This window comes from Equus quagga, chromosome 13 (assembly GCF_021613505.1).
Source record: "Equus quagga isolate Etosha38 chromosome 13, UCLA_HA_Equagga_1.0, whole genome shotgun sequence".
Classification (NCBI taxonomy): Eukaryota; Metazoa; Chordata; class Mammalia; order Perissodactyla; family Equidae; genus Equus; species Equus quagga.
In genome coordinates this window covers 52,115,594-52,133,926 of record NC_060279.1, presented here as the reverse complement: position 1 = coordinate 52,133,926, position 18,333 = coordinate 52,115,594, and the positions used below count along the sequence as shown (strand labels likewise).

Genomic DNA, 18,333 nt, shown 5'->3' with positions numbered 1-18,333 from the left:
AGACAGAAGCTGCCTGATATTTTTGCATCATACTCTCATCTTCTGGCGCTCTATCAGACAATGCTCTGCTGCTATTTATGAGGTTTTCATGGCCAATTTTTTCTTAAGTTGGTGGCTAGGTCCCTCTTCCTGGCATGATTTGGTCTGGAATCTCTGTTGAAACCTGTCCAGCATGGGTGACCCCACTGGTATTTGAAGTACTGGTAGTATAGCTTTAGCATCACAGCAACATGCAGCCGCCACATTATGGCAACTAACAGACTAGTGGAGTATTTCCCTGATGAGCAAACAAACCTGGGATGCAACGGTGACAGTACTGAATCTTAACCCCTAGACCACCAGGGCTGCATAACTCATGTTACCTCCTCAGAAATACTCATCTCCTTTTCACCTGTGCTGCCCCAGTACATTGCAACCTGTAAAGTGACAGTTAGCATCAGCACAGCAGTTATAGGCTTACACATCTTACCTCATAGGAAAGTAAGGAGGGAGCAGACTCATGTTGGGAGCTCAGTGAATGCTTGTGGGTGAAGGAATGGGTGGCTGGAGCTGGGAGATTGTTGCATCATCTGAGCTCAGTAAAGCCCTCCTAGGAACATCAGGTCCACTCATTCCATTTCCTTCTGCATTTGGTGCACACATGAGTCAAGGCTAGAGTGTTCTCCCTTGAGTCCTCATGGAAGCAGGAACCGCGTTTCCTGCAGGACAGTTACTAGTATTAGGAGCATTTTGTAAACGTACCAGCCCCAGGAACTCTGACCCTGAGATGGCTAATGGGTGGGCCGAGGGAGGGGTGGACTCCTCACTGAAAACAGCTATGGAGCTGGAGGAGGGGTATCCTAGGTGAGTCATGACTCAGAATGTATCACCTGCTCTTTCAGCCATGTCGAGTTTCTCTGCTCCCCGTTACAGTCAAACTGCTACATTAGTTCTTCCCAATTCCTCTCCTCCCAGTCTCTCCTTTAACCTATGTCAATCAGGTTTTCACTCCGACCACGCCACCTGACTGTTCTGGTCGAGGTCACCAATGACCTACCAGCTCTTGGCCCAAACTTGGTAAATATCCACATACCAACTTGACAGCATCCATACACGACCGTTCACTCCTTTTTGAAATGCTGCCTTCTCTCGGCTCATAGCCACCTCCTACCTCACAGACTAATCCTGGTCAGCCGCTTCACTGGAGCCTCCTCCTCCCCCTCCTACAGCCTCAGCGTTTGGCCCCCTCTCCATGTCCACTACTGCCTGAGTGATCTCAGGGGGCGCCTTCACAGCTCCTTGTTTTAGCCCCACTTTCTCCTTTGAAACGCAGATGCACATGATTAACTATCTCCTTCTATGCCCACTGGACGTCTAAAGGGCACCTCACACTTCACTGGGACAAACTAAAGCCTTGACACACACTGCCCCTCCCCCAAAATACTCCTCCTTTCCCCACAGTGCCTCCTGCTCCGCTTCTGCTTGCTCAAGATAAAGACCATGTGGTCAGCCTTGACTCTTGTCTTTTTCTCATATCCCACATCCAGTGGATTAGAAAATCCTCTTGCTTCCATCTTTAAGATTAATTCAGAATCCAGCCACTTCTCATCTCCTCCCTTTCACCTACCCTAATCTAAGCCCTCTGTGCCTCTCACCTGGATTATTGTAACAACCTCCACTTTAATAATCCTGCTACTTTTATACTCTGTCTGATCTGCACAGTAGCCAGAGTGATCATTTAAGGCATAGATGGAGTCATGTCCTTGCCTTGCAGTGACTTCCCTCCTTACTTACAATGACATTGAGGTCCTTACCAAGGCCCACAGGACCCTCTCTAGCTGTGTGTCCTGCAATCATACTTTGTTCACTGGACCCTGGAGCCTTTGCATTTGCCATTTCTTCCACCTGGAATTCTCTTCTTTGGATGTTTGCAAAGCTCCTGTGCTCATTCACTCAAGTTTCCTCTCAAATGCCACAGCTTCCAAGAGGCCTTTCCTAGTCATGTGATCTCGAATAGAATCCTACTGCCCCACCTCTGCCTTTCCTTTTACCAGATTTTATTTCTCCTAAAAGCACTTTAACTACCTGACATTATACTCTATGCCTATCTGTTTATTTGTTTATGATCTGTAATGTGAGCTCTGTGTGGTCAGAGGTTTGCTTGTTTTGTTCTCAGATGTGCTCCTGGCTCTTAGAACAGTGTTTGGTCATAGCAGATGCCAGATAAATGCCAGATAAAGGAATGTAGAACTCACAGCAGAACAATGCCACAGGAGAAGAAGGCAGGTGGAGACACTTGTGTCAGGGCTGTGGAAGCCCCGTCTTACTCCAGAAGGCTCACCTAGATCCCCTAACCCCGTCTGTGGTTCTGAGAGCCCTGCCTTGATGTCTCTTCTTCCACCCTATCCTGTTCTCTTACTCACAGCACAGGGGACGAGCACAGCCCAGGAAACTGGGGTCACTTGGACCAGGTGGCCGCACTGCGCTGGGTCCAGGAGAACATCGCCAACTTTGGAGGGGACCCAGGCTCCGTGACGATCTTTGGAGAGTCAGCAGGAGGTGAAAGTGTCTCTGTTCTTGTAAGTGTTCCTGACCCTGATGTGGCTCCTGATAGGACTCTTGGAGACCAGTTTAGCCATGGGCACCTTTATTTACAGGACCTAGATTCAAGGCTGACCCCACCCTGCACAGCAACAAATGGTGGAAAGCTAATAGCCCAACTCTCCTTGGCCCCCAGGAAGCTCAGAGCTCACCTAGCATCCTGGCGCCATAAGAATATTCAGTCACAGCTGCAACATTTCTCATTTTCTAACTTGGTTGCGCTCTCTCGCTCCTTCCTAATCATTTTCCCATTAGGACTCATCTCACTTCTCTTGGGATATAGGGGTGGTTATACATTATGAATAAGAGCAGGCAACCTTAAAGCTTGGGCAGAGTGTCATGGTTTGGCTTATAGCCATATACATGCCAAGGGGACATGGGCACAAAGATCAGGTCAGGGGCCTCCTCTGAGATGGTCTGAATGTTTGTGCATGCCCAAGAGGGAAGGCAGCAGTCTCTAGGATGTCTTGCTAGTGGCAATGGGGCTGGGGGAAGCAATGGTGGAAAATCAGATTAGAAGGTGCTAGGAGCTGTAAGGAATCCTCCAGCTGCCTCACAGGTGAGCAGAGGGTCAGCACTATTACTGTTTGTTTTTTGGTGAAGGAGATTGTCCCTGAGCTAAGATCTTTGCCAATCTTCCTCTATTTTCTGTATGGGACACTGCCACAGCATGGCTTGAGGAATAGTGTGTAGCTCCACACCCAGAATCTGATCCTGTGATCCTGTGAACCCCGTGCTGCAGAGCAGAATGTGTGAATTTGACCACTATGCCAGGAGGCCGGCTGACTGTTACTGTACTTTTACAACATGGATTGATTTCAGAGTTAAATACTCAGGGATAAATGTTTTTATATTTTATCGAATGGAAAAAAAGGAAAAGTACAAATAACCTTAAAGAAGAAAAAAGTCATACAAAATCCCATTACCCAGGGATACCCACCACAAACATTTTGACATGTATTTTTCTAGGCTTTTACCATGACGCACCCTATCCATCTATCTTTCTATCTACCTATCCCTCTATCTGTCTAACTACCAGCTGTCTGTCTGTCTGTCTATCTATCTGTCCATCTAGGATTTTTTAAACAAAAAATCTTCCTTAGCATTTTAAGAGAACATTAATATTTCCCTAAACATTAAGCACTCCTCCATAATTTTATTTTTTATAATAATGTAGTATTCCATGGTAAGAATGAAAAATAGCATATTTACCAAATCTCATAATATTGAAAACTTATGATATTTTCTACTTTACTTTTATAAACAGCACGAGCATTCGTAGAAATCGTTGTGTGCCTCCGTGGTCATTTTTCTAAGGATATATTCTGAGTAATGGAAATGCAGAATCAGAACCGTGTCTTTAAAGTGTTGTTAGGAATTCCTAAGCATCTTTCAGATACTTTTGATTGTTTTAATTAGCACGCATGCCGCACACATCCTGTTCTGTCCCTCGCTCTGTGCTCCTGGCTGGCTCCAGCTGAGGGAGGTTTTCTTGGAGAACCGGGTCCTGGGGTCAGCCTGGGGAACAGGCCAGGCCAGGACCTGTCATGTCCACTGAGCCCCAGGGTCTCCAGGGGAGGGGCCAGGGCAGAGCTGTGGATGAGACTAGCTCTTCAAGACCCCTCCTGTGAGCGTAAACTCTCTACATCTCCACTTTCCTCCCAGGTGTTATCTCCACTGGCCAAGAACCTCTTCCACCGGGCCATCTCTGAGAGTGGCGTGGCCTTCACTGCTGGCCTGGTCCAGAAGGACTCGAAGGCCGCGGCTCAGGTGAGTCTCACACTGGGACACCCCTGCACCCTTAGCTCTGCTCTCCTGGAGTCTTCAGGGGTCTGTCTTGCTATGTGATCCAGCTGAGACCCTCAAAGCATCACAGTAGTGAGAATGGCTGTGAGGGAAGGGCAAGGAGACACCTCAGCCAACCTCCCAGTTATCCAGCTGAGCATACTCGGGCAGAGAGTGGAAGCAGCTGGCCAAGGTCAGAGAGTGATGGGGGCAGAGCTGGGACTCAAGCTCACGATTCTGGACTGCCAGCTCAGAGCACTGTCCATGAACCACATTTCCCAAAGTGTGCCAAAGTGGGGTGCCAGGCCAGACGGTGGGCAGTGGACTGTCACCATTTGTTGTGTTTCTCAGGGTTTGAGTTCTGGTGAATCCACTTGCAGCATGTGAGCCTGGAGTGGTCCTCACTGAGGCCTGTGACTGCAGGTGTTTCCTTGTGATGGGGAAAAATTCATTCATTGATCCATTTATTCATCAATGAATAATTTTTTTTTTTGAGAAAGATTAGCCCTGAGCTAACATCTGCTGCCTATCCTCCTCTTTTTGTTGAGGAAGACTGGCCCTCAGCCAACATCCATGCTCATCTTCCTCTACTTTATATGTGGGACGCCTGCCACAGCATGGCTTGCCACACAGTGCCATGTCTGCACCTGGGATCCGAAACTGTGAACCCAGGGACGCTAAAGCGGAACATGCTCACTTAACCTCTGCGCCACCGGGCCGGCCCCCATCAATGAATAATTTTGATGTACGCAATATCTAGCAACCTTAGGAAGCTTCCATTCTAATGAAGGGCACAAATTAATGAAGACATAACCAAAATAAACCTAAAATGTCAACTCTGACAGGAGCAATAAATGAGAGATACCTGATGTCATAACAGAATCCAAAAGGAGCAGTTAGTCCAGTGTATAGGGGGAGGGTATCAGGAAAATCTTCCCTGAAAAGATGGTGAATGAGTTGAGATCATAAAAATAAGCAGTAATTTACTTGGTGAGAAAAGAATATTTCAGGAAGAGGGAACAATGTGTGCAAATGTCCCGTGGCAGGAGGAAGTATCACAAGTAAGAGAGAATGAGAAAGGCTTATGTGACCAGAGCAGAGGGAACCTGGAGTGAGCTGAGGATGGGGACATTGCGGGGGCTGTGCTGCACAGGACCCTGGTGAGGACTTTGTCTTTATCTGGAGACTGTTAGGAAGCCAAGGAAGAGTGAGCCACAGGAGGCTCTGCTGAGGAGAGCCCACTGGAGTCGGTGATGTGGGGCGTTTACGTAGGGCTGTGAGAGCTGCTTTCGTGGAGTGGTGGGGGCTGCAGCCAGACTTAAGGGGGCTGGTGAATAGGAGGAGAGGAAGACACCAGGAATTTTTAGAATTTTTGAAACTGTTTTTCTGAATTCTCTGCTTATAAACAACAGAAGCCCCATTGACCAGGCTTAAGTTGAGAGGGGGGATTTATTTAAAGGAAACAAAGTTGACATAGATGAGGATGGATTTTGCTGTCAAATAAGAACCATAAATTGGGAAAATGAAGGGAATCTAAGGCTCTTATGTTCTCTCTCCCTCTCTCTCCTCCACTTCTCTCAGTACCTTTTTATTTATTCAACAAATACACACTGAGCACTGATTCTGTGTCAGACACTGTCCTAGGCTCTGGGGAGCCGTGCACACTCTCCATGGCTCCACCATCATGAAGCTTGCCTTCTTTCCATCTGCATCTTCTCCTCTGGTCTCTTTGTAAGTATCTTTCCTGAAGCCAAATGTCTAGTAAGAAGATGACACAAGATCTGAAACAAGACAGAGTGATTCTGGACTCCATGCTCTCAGCCCCACTCCTGCTGCCCCTCCTTAGATGTTCAGCTCTGAGATCTTTGTTCCCGTTCTAACAGAGACAAAGTAACAGAGACAGAGGCTGTGTAATTGGCATGACTGGGACCAGGACTCACACCTGTTGGCCCAGAGTATTTTCTACCATCCCTCGTGTGGCCTTTAGAAATTGAGATTGGGATGGAACACCTCTTTATTGATGAAAGGAAGGGCCATGGTGCTTGAATTCTGCTGTCACCTGTGATCTTTGCAGCAAATTGCTGTGTTTGCTGGGTGTAAAACCACGACCTCGGCTGTAATTGTTCACTGCCTGCGCCAGAAGACAGAGGACGAGCTCCTGGAGACGTCAGTGAAGATGGTAGGTGCATCCATTCTTGTGGTCGCATGAGGCCCCACCCTGTAAACTTGGCTGTAGCCTTCATCATTTCATCTGTCTCCTTGACCCGGGAAAACTACCTGGGACAGTGTCTCACCTCTCAAGAGCAGTGTCAGCTTCTGCATCTGAATGGCGAATTTGTTTTTTTCTTTTCTATCATGAAATATCTCAATCATTAGCATAGTCAAAAATAGTGAACATTGTGTAATAATCCCCTAGCTTTATCAAAACTTACCATTTTGCCTATCTTACTTTCAGATATATTTTTAAGAACTAAACATTACACATTACCAGAGGTAACTATCATCCTGAATTTTGGGGATGGGGGCATTAAGAACAAAGATTTTCGGAAAGGTTGCCACAATTTATCTTGGCTCATTTAGAAACTGCCTCAATTATAACCCAGTGGTGGCTTCTAGATTTTCTAGATTCTACCTTAATTGTGATTCTAGGATAACTACACATCCATCCATTTACCCATTCATCTTCTTATTTTCCATCTAGACATCCACCAAAGCATGCAATTCATCAATATCGTCTGATCAATTTAACATCAATCTATCCCTAGCATTCATTCACATATTATCAAGCATCCATGCATCATCCACCACCATATATCCTCACTCCATCATCCATCCCTCTAAAATCAATGATCCATCTATTTCCTATCCGCAAGTTATCATCCATCTAGCCATTTATCCATGCAATTCACTCACAATCCATGTATTAACAAACTCCATCCATCCATCCTTCCATCTGTCCATTCATCCATCTATCCATCTATCCACCCATCTACTTGTACTAAGTGTATGGGTGGATAACAGGAAGAGTGACGAACACATGAATTGCCTACAGTCCCTGCAGACAGGGAACTATTCAAAAAGAAAAACACTCATATACGTCCTGGCTTACGCGTATTGGGAGTACAGAGAGGGGAACCACTCATTATAGTCACAAGGATACTTCACAGAGAAGATGACATTTGAGGATTGATGCCTATTGCAGTGGGTCATCACATGGAGGGTACAGCAGGACAGATGCCCAGAGAATGCAGCATCCGGGGACAACAGAAACTATTCCTTTTGTTGGGGGAGGGTGTGACTGTGAGCCCAGGAGTAGGCTGAGCCCCTGGACTCTCTGTCTGCACCCTGGGCTCCTGAGGATACTCCTGGACCCTCAGGGACAAACCTCCAGCACTAGACTCTGCTATTTCCATGGGTTGAGTCCAGTGTGACCCTAAAATTGGATCCTGGGTTTTAATGCTCACATAAGGTGACCAATGCATTCAAAGAATTAAAACGGAACTTTTTTCTTATGCGTGGAAAGAGGCAACTTTATTTCCGCAATTCTCGATGTGGCATGAGAGGACCTAGCATTTAAGGGAAGAGTTGGTGATCTGGGGAAAACCCGGAGAAGAAAGAGCACATGATCTTCTTAGATCTTCTGAGATCACGTGGGAGAGTTTCCCTGATTATGCACTCTCCTCAACACACACACACACACACACACGTACACACACACAAACCTGGATGGTAAGGTTACAACCCATAATAGAGGGACCCTTACTGGTCACTTCCTCCATGCCAATCAGATGTTTTAGCTACAATGTGACGTTACGATCAGTGCAATCTTGGTGAACACACAACAAAGAGAAGTGTAGGTTGGTGTGAATTTCTGTGAGCTTGAGTGAGTCAGGACTTTCTGATATGAGATGAGAAAATTCATCTCAAAGTGCCTAGAGCAGAAAAAGGAATGTGTTGTAACAGACTCTTCACGTAACTAACTAAAAACTAAACTACAGTTCAGGAGTAGATGGCTTCAGGCATGGCTGAATGCAGATGCACATATGATATTAATAAGAATCTATCTCCATCCCTCAGCTTTTTACTTCTCAGTGTACACTTCACTATCAGGCAGGTTTGTCCCCTAGGGGGGTAAGGACAACAATAGCCCTCTAAACTTAACATCCTGTCTGCTTACAAACCTTGTTTTCCGATAATTCCTGCAAAAGTTTTGGCATAATCTCTATTGAACTGACATAGGCATGTGCTTATTCCGGAAGTAATGTCTATGGTCAGGGAGATGGGGCACCCCAGGTCACATAGATGCTTGAATTCAAGGACTGAGAGTGGGGAAGAGGGAGCTCCCCCAGGGAAAAAGATGGTGTTGTTGTCTGGGGGAACAATAAGGGGAAATGGATGGAGGGCGGGGCAGGCACCACCACAGACATCCTCTCCTGAGCCCCTCCCCCGTCCTACACCTACACTCTGTGCTCACGCCCAGGGGAACCAGGGTCCGGCTTTTCTCCAGGAAGCCTCCTCACCCACACCCTCTGCCTTTGTCTTCACAGAAATTTCTCAGTCTTGATTTCCATGGAGACTGCAGAGAGGTAAGGACCTGTGGTGTTGATTACAGATTTTAAGTTTGATACCTTTAAACTCCACTTCAATATGATGGAAAGAGTTCCACGTGTGGACTCATAGTAACTCCCTGTGTTCATATGGCTCAGGCCCAGAGAGGGGTAGTGATTTGTCTGGAAAACACAGCCAGGAGGACTACATGTAGGACTGGAACTCCTTCCTCTGACTCCCAGTCCGGGGCTCCCAGTCATTAACCCTGTATCTCCTCAGCCCAGCATACCTCTCGTTTTTGTTTATATTTCCTGCTCCCCAAAATGGCTCCTGTAGAGAAGGCTGGACTAGAACCTTCCACTGTGGGGAGAGGGAGATAACTGGGTAAGGGGTTTCTTCAGAAGCCTTCACTGAGGAGCCCAGAACTTCTCCTGGAGGCTGCTGGGTAGGTTAGCTGTGCAAGCTGCACTGTCAGCAGGGCCGTCAGGAAGGGAGCCAAGAATCTCCATCCTGAGGAAGCCCCCTCCTCCCAGCCAGGAGGAAACTCGAACAGCATCCTCCCCATCTCCTTCTTCCTCCTCTCCTGCCCTCTAATATGTTTCCAGTTTCCAATGGTATTATCTCTGCAACGTCTCACATTCCTGTCCTCTCTGCTCTCTCCCTGGGGATGGTAACACTTCGCTTAAAAAGTGTGGTGAGGATTAGATGAGATTCGCTCAGTCATTCAGCAAAGATTTAAATAGTACTTACTACATGCCCTACCTGATTCAGGATCTGGTGTTATAGCAGCAAGACAAGTAAAATAGAGGTATGCCTTGCCTCCTAGAGTGAGGGAAGAGTCAATAAACAGACAAATAAAATACATACTGTGTGTGATGATAGTCAGCATTAGGGTAGAACAGTAATTGGGAGGTGGGGCTGGAGTTTCCCCGTGGTTTGAATTTACATGGCAGAGTGGGGAATGCTCCATGAGAAGGTGATACTAAGCCCAGTTCTGGAGGAAGAGAAAGAAGCCAGCTGTCAGGAACATGGGAAGAAGAGTGTTCCCAGCAGAGGGAAGAGCAACAGCAAAGGCCCTGAGGCAGGAGGGCAGTGTGGCTGGTGTGGAGGGAAAGAGGAACAGGGCTGAGGCTGAAAAGGGAATGGGAGGTGGGGGGTGGTCCTTTAAAGGACTTGGATTTTGATCCCAAGTGTAACCGGAAGTCTTGGGAGGGTTCTAAACAGAGGAGTGAGTGACCTTGGATGTTACAAAGGGCTCGTTGACAGCTGTGTTAAACGGAAGGTAGGGAAGGGGAAGTGCAGATGCAGGGACAGCAGCTGGGGGAGCCCTGTGCTGCAATAATCCAGGCAAGGGATCACGGCGGCTTGGACTAGCCCACAGCAGAGGGAGTGGTGAGAAGGGCTTGGCGCCTGGATATTTTTGAAGTAACAGCTGACAGCATGTGCCAATGGACAGGATGTGGGGCATAAGAAAAAGACAAGGGGTGAAGCAGACCCCTGCTTTTCAGACCTGAGCCAGGAGATGAAGGAGCCGCACGCAGGGCGACCACCTGCAGCCACTCATGACAAAGGACATCACTGCCCTTCCCACTGATGCTGGTGTCCGTCAGTCCCCACTGGATGCTGCTCCACTTGGGCCCTCATGGTCTGTCTCCTGGACTTTCACTATCTTCCACCTCTACTCTCCCTCCCACTCCCATGCCCCACGGCGCAGCCAGACTTACCCTTGTGGACCCAGGTCAGGGCATGTCGCCCCTTCTTAAAAGGCTGACCCTCCTTAGACAAATCCACTCACCTCCATGGAGTTACCCTTCAAAGCATATCTGAGTCCCTGCTCTGTGCCAGACATGGTGCAGAAAGTGTGCTGCACCGTCTACTCTCTCTCTGTCCATGCCCCACAGCCTTCCTCCAAGCCCAGGGCTCCCGGGGTCTGAGGTTCCTGGGATTAGTGCTACACACTGATACCGCAGTCACTGTGCTCACGCCGTTCCCACTGTTTGGAATACTGTTCATTCCTGAGGCCCACTGCAGGTGGCGGGTACTTCCTGCATGTGGCCTGCTCTGTGTCTTCCTTCCAGAAGGAGTTGCTCCTCTAGGCAGCTTCCCACAACAGCCCTTTCTGAACTGCACAGCCTTTCAAAGAGATCAGTGGTGGCACCCAGATCCTTTGTCCCTGTTGTCAGCCATATTGCATTAGGATGTGGGCCCTTGTCCTGCTGAGTCAGATCACTTGACAGAACTTTTCCTCTACAGCCCAAACTGGCCGGTCTTCATTGGCCCTTGTGGAGCAGACACAGGTCCTGGGAGTCACAGGGTCTCAAAGCCTGGGTATTGTCCAGTTTCACCTGCCATCCGGGGGGAATATGACACATAGTGGGTGGAGCTGGAAATATGGCACGTGGGGCTGATGTCTAAGTGAGGGATCTGGAACAACACTGCTCATGAATAATATCTAATGTTCATCCAGCCCTTTCCAGGTACAGGGACTGTGCTGAGCATTTTGCATGTGTTCAGCCATTTAAGCCCCACAACAACCCATCTTATAGATAAGGAAACTGAGGCACAAACACATGAAATTACTTTCCCTGGTTATCAGCTAGTAAGTGGCAGAGCCCTGTTTCAAATCCAAATGGTCTGGCTCCAAAATCCATGCTCTTAACAACTTCTGTGAGCGAATATGAAATATAACTGTACCCAGAACCAGCTTCCCAGATGGTGACAGTGAGTCAGGCTCTACGGGACCATGTAAATATTTTTCAACAAATGTAAAATCTAAAATTAAGGCATTGATCAACACAATGCGAGCCCATCCCTGATTCTTTTTCTCCTGCTATTGCTCTCTGATAGGGAGCCAAGCCTCAGTTTAGGCACCTGGAGTGATGAGCAGCTCACTGCCTCCTTGAAGCAAACCTTTCATCAAGAATAGCTCGTGTTTAAATATAGAGACATAGATACGGTCAATTGTCATTAATCATGAATTCTGTTTTTCTGAGTTCACCTATTCACTGAAATTTATTTCTTACTCCAAATCATCACTCGGAGCACTTTTGTGATCATTCAGGGACATGCGCAGAGGGACAGAAAGTGCAAGTCAAGTGATGACCGTGCGTTCCCATCTGAGATCAAAGAAGGCTACACTCCGTCTTCTGTATCATCTCTCATGCTATTAAAAAATGTCATTCCCATGGTCCATTTAGTGCCACGTTTTTCACATTTTTATGCTTTCTGTTGGTGGTTCCTCTGTTTAAAATGGCCCCAGGCATAGTGCTAAGGGGCTGTCTAGTGTTCCTAAGCAGAATAATGCTTCGATGTGCTCAACATGGGAGAAAGTACATGTGTTTGATGAGCTTCGTTCAGGCGTGGGTTACAGTGCTGTCGGCTGTGCGTTCAGTGTTAATGAACCAACCCTGCAGCCCATCCAGAAAAAGGAGGAGGAAATTTGCTCTGAGGCCCCTCTGGAAAGGCTAAAGTAACATCCGTAGGGTGTGATGAAGCTGTGGAAAAATTGCTACAGTTGTGGATTCATGAGATGATGACGATAAACTCATAGTAGACAGCACTGTCACAAGGCTGAAGGACAAGGAAATTACAGTCACATTACCCAGGCTCCAGAAAATGTGGAGTCCTTATCGGCTGGTTCTTTATTATAAATAAGAACTACAGATAACTAGTCATGTGTAATAAATGTATATTGCATAAGATGTCTTCAAACACACACAAAAGAGGGTTGATGAAAATGTGACCACAGGCATGCAGGAACCTGACCCCGTATTTCCCCTGGGAGCAGTGGCTCAGTGATCACTAATTCAGAGTTCACAGTGACTTACAGCCCTAAACCACAACGAATAATGAGGACTGACTGTAGAGAGAGAGACACATACATAGATATATATACACTCCAATTGAAATATATGTATGTATATATATCTAAATGATTAAATCTATACATATATTTATATACTTATACATATTTGAATATATATAAATGTGTATATGTGTGTGTATGTATATGCATATATCTTCCAATTTGAGGGAGACTTGCCCCCAGCACCTTACCATATCTAGCCTCTGGTCGAATTTCTGCCCTTGGGTGCGACAGAGACTTACCATCCTTTGATGGGACCCTCAGTTCTGTGGTCACTGCCATGGGCACGCAAGTCTGTGGTGCTGGCCTTGTGCTCAGCCAGGTGGAGATACGGAGGCAGGTGTTTCCTTGAGAGATGAAGCACAGACACTGTGCTCCCTCTTCCCAGAGCCATCCCTTCCTGCCCGCTGTGGTTGATGGAGTGCTGCTGCCAAAGATGCCTGAGGAGATTCTGGCTGAAAAGATGTTCAACACTGTTCCCTACATCGTCGGAATCAACAAGCAAGAGTTTGGCTGGATTATTCCAATGGTGAGAATGTGCTGGTCTCTTAGACTCACCTCCCCTGCCCTTCACATCACCTCTCCCATCTCAGGTCACAGGAGCTCCTCCTTGTCCAGACACCCCTCGGGTTCCAGGACAGCCGTCACCTTTGCACAAGTTGACATTTCCATGGAAACCTTCTCTGGCTTGGCCCAACTGTCACCTGAGTGTGCAGCCCTGGGAACTTCTCTCCCTAAACACTCTCTGATTGTTCTCCAATCCAAGAATCCTGAAATGTCGATGCTGGGGGGCCTGTAGAGACAATCATGGGGCAGATGAGAAAATCGAGGCCTGGAGAGGACAAGGAGCTCAGGGCTGAAGGAGTGTGAGGCCTGGGGCCCAGCAGCCTCTCCCCTGGGCTTGGTGCCTTCATGGTTTCTCCATAAACTCCACACACGCTCCTGGTCATCAAACTGCAAACATTCATAGGAGTTCGCTTCCTCCTGTGTTAAAATGACTGCTGAAAGCTAGGAAGGGCTGTCCCTTCTGCCAAAGATCAAGCCGACAGGAACGTAAGTGGTGAGGACAAGTTTTATTCAGTTATATCACTGCAGTGGGGAAGAGAGTCCAGCATGAACTGAGCAAGTCCCTGAAACTAAAGCTTGGGGCCTGTTTAAAGGGTCCATGTGCTCAGGGAACGGCATGGTGTGTGCAGGGTGGTTTGCCCATGGGACTAGTCCACCTGTTTTAGTTAATTGGTGTTCATTGGAGGAGAAGCAAATTTTCCTGTTTTGTTTTGTTTTTGGTGAGGAAGATTGGTCCTGAGCTAACTTCCATTGCCAGTCTTCCTCTATTTTGTGTGTGGGATGCTGCCACAGCTTGGCTTGATGAGCAGTGTGTAGATCTACGCCCACCTGGGATCCGACCCAGTGAACCCTGGGCCACTGAAGCAGAGCGGGTGAACTTAACCACTATGCCACTGGACCAGCCCCAAAACTCTCTTGCCTTTATGACAGGAGACAGTGGTATATGTTGGAGCAAGGTGCCCAAAGCAGTTAGGTTTCTACCCTCCTCCAGGGACTAAGAGAGAGCAAGAGTCATTCCCTCAAAGTTTGCTTTCAGAGAGATGGCTCTCAGGTCCATAAGGAAACAGGTGGGATAGTTTCTTTACATTGTAAAGGTCAGAGAAAGGATTTATAATTGCAAACTATCTGAAGTTACTACTCCGAGAGGGATTTCTGGGACCTATCTACCTATCACCAGGTTTGGGCCATTAACAAACAGTAAATTTCCCCTGAGAAAACCCCTTGCTTCGTCAGGCAGGCATTTTAAGGGAAGCTGCATCATCCTAAAGACAGGGCCTTGAGCTGCCTAAGCCTGGTTAGATTTTGGTCAAGTCCCTTATGCAGAGGTTTAGATGGAGTCATTACGTACAGAGTTCTGCATTTCTCACTTCAGAACAATTTCAGGGGTCATATTGAAGGACCAAAGCCATAATGGCAGGATTTAGGGCTTCTTCAGTCAGCTGAGACAGAGAGGGTATTTGTGAGCTCTGTGTCCTCTGCCCAGAGCCCTTCGCTTCCATACTAGCCTGGCTTAAGCCTTCCCTCTCTGTCTTGATGACCATTGCGGGGACTGTAGCCTGACATATACATGCACATACATACTGCAAAGGACTGGGACAGCTCTTCCTAACATTTACTTTACCCTCTTTGCACTCCTTGAGCATCTGGGTATAAGTCCGTTGGACTCATTGATTTTGCCCAACTCTTCAAAGACCCTGACTGTCAAGACATGACAAGGTGACCTTCAGTCTGCATCGATATGGTTGATGGGTCAGTTTGATTCTTCCTCTAATTCCCAATGATTCACAATTGCTTAACCTTTGTTTTAACAGATGATGGGCTACCCGCTCTCTGAAGGCAAGCTGGACCAGAAGACGGCCACATCACTCTTGCAGAAGTCCTGCCCCATCCTTGTAAGAGTCTAGGGAATCACAGGAACTGGCTAAGACCCAAAGAGGGGAGGAGTTTCCCCAAATCACAAAACGATTAAATTGCAGAATGAAGATGTGGGCCAGAGGGTTTTGCCCCCATTTTTCTACCTTTCTCACCCACCACCCAAGGTGGGGGATGGTTGCACAGGGCTCGAGAGGCTCACCATTAACACAAGAAGAGAAGCTGTGCCACTCACTGGAGGGTGGCGATCACTTTCACTCTTGACCTATTTCAGCACATCCCTGAGGAACTGACTCCAGTGGCCACTGAGAAGTATTTAGGAGGGACAGACGACCCTGTCAAAAAGAAAGACCTGTTCCTGGACTTGATAGGCGATGTGATGTTTGGTGTCCCATCTGTGACTGTGGCCCGGCTCCACAGAGGTGAGTCCCAAAGGTTGGAGAAGAAAGGGACACTGACCCAACCAGCTGTGCTGTCTGTCCTGCCCACACCGCTACATAAAGAAATATTTGGAAAGTTTGTCCTATATGGCCTAGGGTGGCATGTTGTCCTATGTTGGTTTCTGCTAGAAGGTGACTCTTGGAAAAGGATCCAAGTGCAAGTAGTTTGTTTTGGAAGTAATCCCAGAAAACATGAGTAGAGGAGTATAGAAGTGACACACGAAGTAGAAGGAAGCCAATCCATGCTGCCCTATCAAGCAAGTATCCATTTGCACACTGGAGCTGGGGAGCTCTGGGAAACCTGCTGTAGACAATCTCAGGGTTATCTCAAGAGAGCAGTATGAGAGTTCCAGTATTTATCCTCCAACTGCCAGGAGTCCTTGGTTGAAGGCTGTTCCCAAGGGGTTGTTAGTTCTCTGGTGCTTTGACCTACTGTACACATGGGCAGAGTGGTCTTTGGTGGCCGAAGACCTCAGGCAAAGAGCTACAGACCTGGAGGTGGAAGTCAGTTTGGCATGTCCAGAAGTAGAGGATATGGTGAGGCATCAACTGCATCTGCTACAAGGACTCCTCACTTGAAAATTTTGTAGTCCATGGGGCCATAGAGCTAACCTTAGAAGACAGGTTTTGGAAGGTCCAGAACAAACTAATTCATTAACTAGTGGAGCTGGGGGTAGAGTGAGGCCAAGCAAAAGATCAGGAGGGGTTGTCCAGGACCAAGAAAGCTGAAAGAAACGAGTAGCAGGAGGTGTGGGGGCAGGTGGTCTGGAGAATGTCAATGTTTGCAGCTGGCTCTTGTCCATCCTGGTGTGTGCTGGGTCTACCACAGGACCTCCCACACTGACGCAAGGCCGTGTGGGTGGGGTATGAGGTCAGGGTGGATGTGGTCACCTAGAGGGGAGGTGTCCCTTCTGTGTGCCTTTCAGAGGTCTTCACAGGACCCGTCCTTCTCTAGGAGCCCTCCTTCGCCTAGTCTGCAAGACAGGAAATGGTTCTCTGGTCCTGACCTCTCTCTCTAAACTTGCTGGGATGGTTGTAAATTCAAGATGTTATAAGAATGGTAAAAAGTACCTCCAGCTGACCTACTATGTGCCCGATCACTCAGGACAATAACATACAGGTGCTGGTTACCACTTCCTCCTCCTGAGGGTCCTGATGAAACTCTATAGCCAGGGTCCACCTGGGTCAAACCTGTTCTTTCATAAACTTGGTCTTTCCTCTTCCTACCTGTCTGATTTGTGGTATCCCTGTCTGCATCATCTGCTGGTCCAGCCACACCGGACTTGTGTTTTTCATCTGAAGTCTCATGACTTTGAGTTCAGGGTCTTTTGACAGGACTACACAGATTTTGCCAACGTTCATTTGTGTATTTTCCTCACTGTCTTTTTGATAAAAAAGAACTTTCAGAATATAAAATTTATATATAATAATTATAGTATATTACAGTTGTGGAAAGTTTTGAAAATGCGGAACACATAAAGAAGCAGTTAGATATCACTCGTAACCCCTCCACCTAGAAGAATCTGCTATGAATTTTTGATATGCTTTCCTCTAATAATCTTTCTATGCCTTACATAAATTTAAAAATTAATTTATATTATGTTTTTACTTATAGAACACGATATTGTCGATGTTTCTTCAATGTCAGTAAAACCTCATTGAAAACACTCATCATTTCATGGATTAAAATTTATTGTAGTAGTTGGGGCTGGCCCAGTGGTGGAGTGGCTAAGTTCACCTGCTCCACTTCAGCGCCTCAGGGTTCACAGGTTTGGATACCGGGCACGGCCCTAGCACCACTCGTCAAGCCATGCTTTGGAGGCATCCCAGATACAAAATAGAGGAAGAGTGGCACAGACGTTAGCTCAGGGCCAAACTTTCTCGCCAAAAGAATAAAAATAAAAGATTATTTTAGTATTCCTGTCCTATTGGACATTTCACCTGACTTCTCACATTTTAATGCTAGAAAAACATTCTGCTCGGCCTTATTTGCATACGTCTTTAATCTTGTCTCTAATAATTTTTTAGGATTGGTTTTAGAAGTGAAATTAATATAGGCTGTGATGTAGGAGCATTTTCAAGTTGCTGATGCAGAGTTTGAAATTTGTTTCCAGTGGTAAGAGGGTGGATTTCTTAATTCTCTCACCCGAGACTCTCACACTAAAAAAGAAAAACAACACTGCCTCTTTAATAAGCTCTTCCTCACCAAAAAAAAAAAAAAGACAGAGAACATCACACTGTTTTAATTTGCATATTTTTTATTACTAGCTCTCTCTTTCCTTCTGCTTCTCTCATTGTTCCCAATCGTAATTATCTAAATCTGTGCCTTACTTAACTTTGAAGATGTGTTGTGATTGTAAGGATTTTATAAATCTCAGTGATTTAAGGCAGAAAGTTAAAAAATGAAGAAAAAGAAGTATATCTTTTGGGCAGCATTGTGCCAAAAATAAGTTCTCCTCATTCACAGAAGATCTCTCCTCTATGGCTGTGTTCTGAGCTCCTCTCTAAAACGTTTGGGCGGCAGAGGCAAGGTGAACCCCCTCATTTCAGGGAGCTCTGCTGACCTGGAAGCAGCTGTTTAACAAGTGGATTCCTGAACTGCAGGGGATTGCTTCTTCCAAACACCTCCTCTCCCCAAACCAAGGGTGCAATGATGGGGTGTGGGAGGCAATTAAA

General features: G+C 46.9%; 1 protein-coding gene across 3 annotated transcripts in view; it reads left to right on the top strand.

Annotated features, from left to right (window-relative positions):
- LOC124250083 (liver carboxylesterase-like) overlaps window positions 1-18,333 on the top strand; it is a 31,660-nt gene that overhangs the window by 10,087 nt on the left and 3,240 nt on the right. For 2 of the 3 annotated variants that reach the window (XM_046681837.1, XM_046681836.1), the window contains exons 5-11: window positions 2,405-2,558; window positions 4,246-4,350; window positions 6,440-6,544; window positions 8,913-8,951; window positions 13,167-13,307; window positions 15,157-15,237; window positions 15,492-15,639. In XM_046681837.1, the coding sequence (XP_046537793.1) occupies window positions 2,405-2,558; window positions 4,246-4,350; window positions 6,440-6,544; window positions 8,913-8,951; window positions 13,167-13,307; window positions 15,157-15,237; window positions 15,492-15,639 (773 nt within the window). The remainder of the gene's footprint in view (window positions 1-2,404; window positions 2,559-4,245; window positions 4,351-6,439; window positions 6,545-8,912; window positions 8,952-13,166; window positions 13,308-15,156; window positions 15,238-15,491; window positions 15,640-18,333) is intronic. The other variant, XM_046681838.1, reaches the window with a different exon arrangement.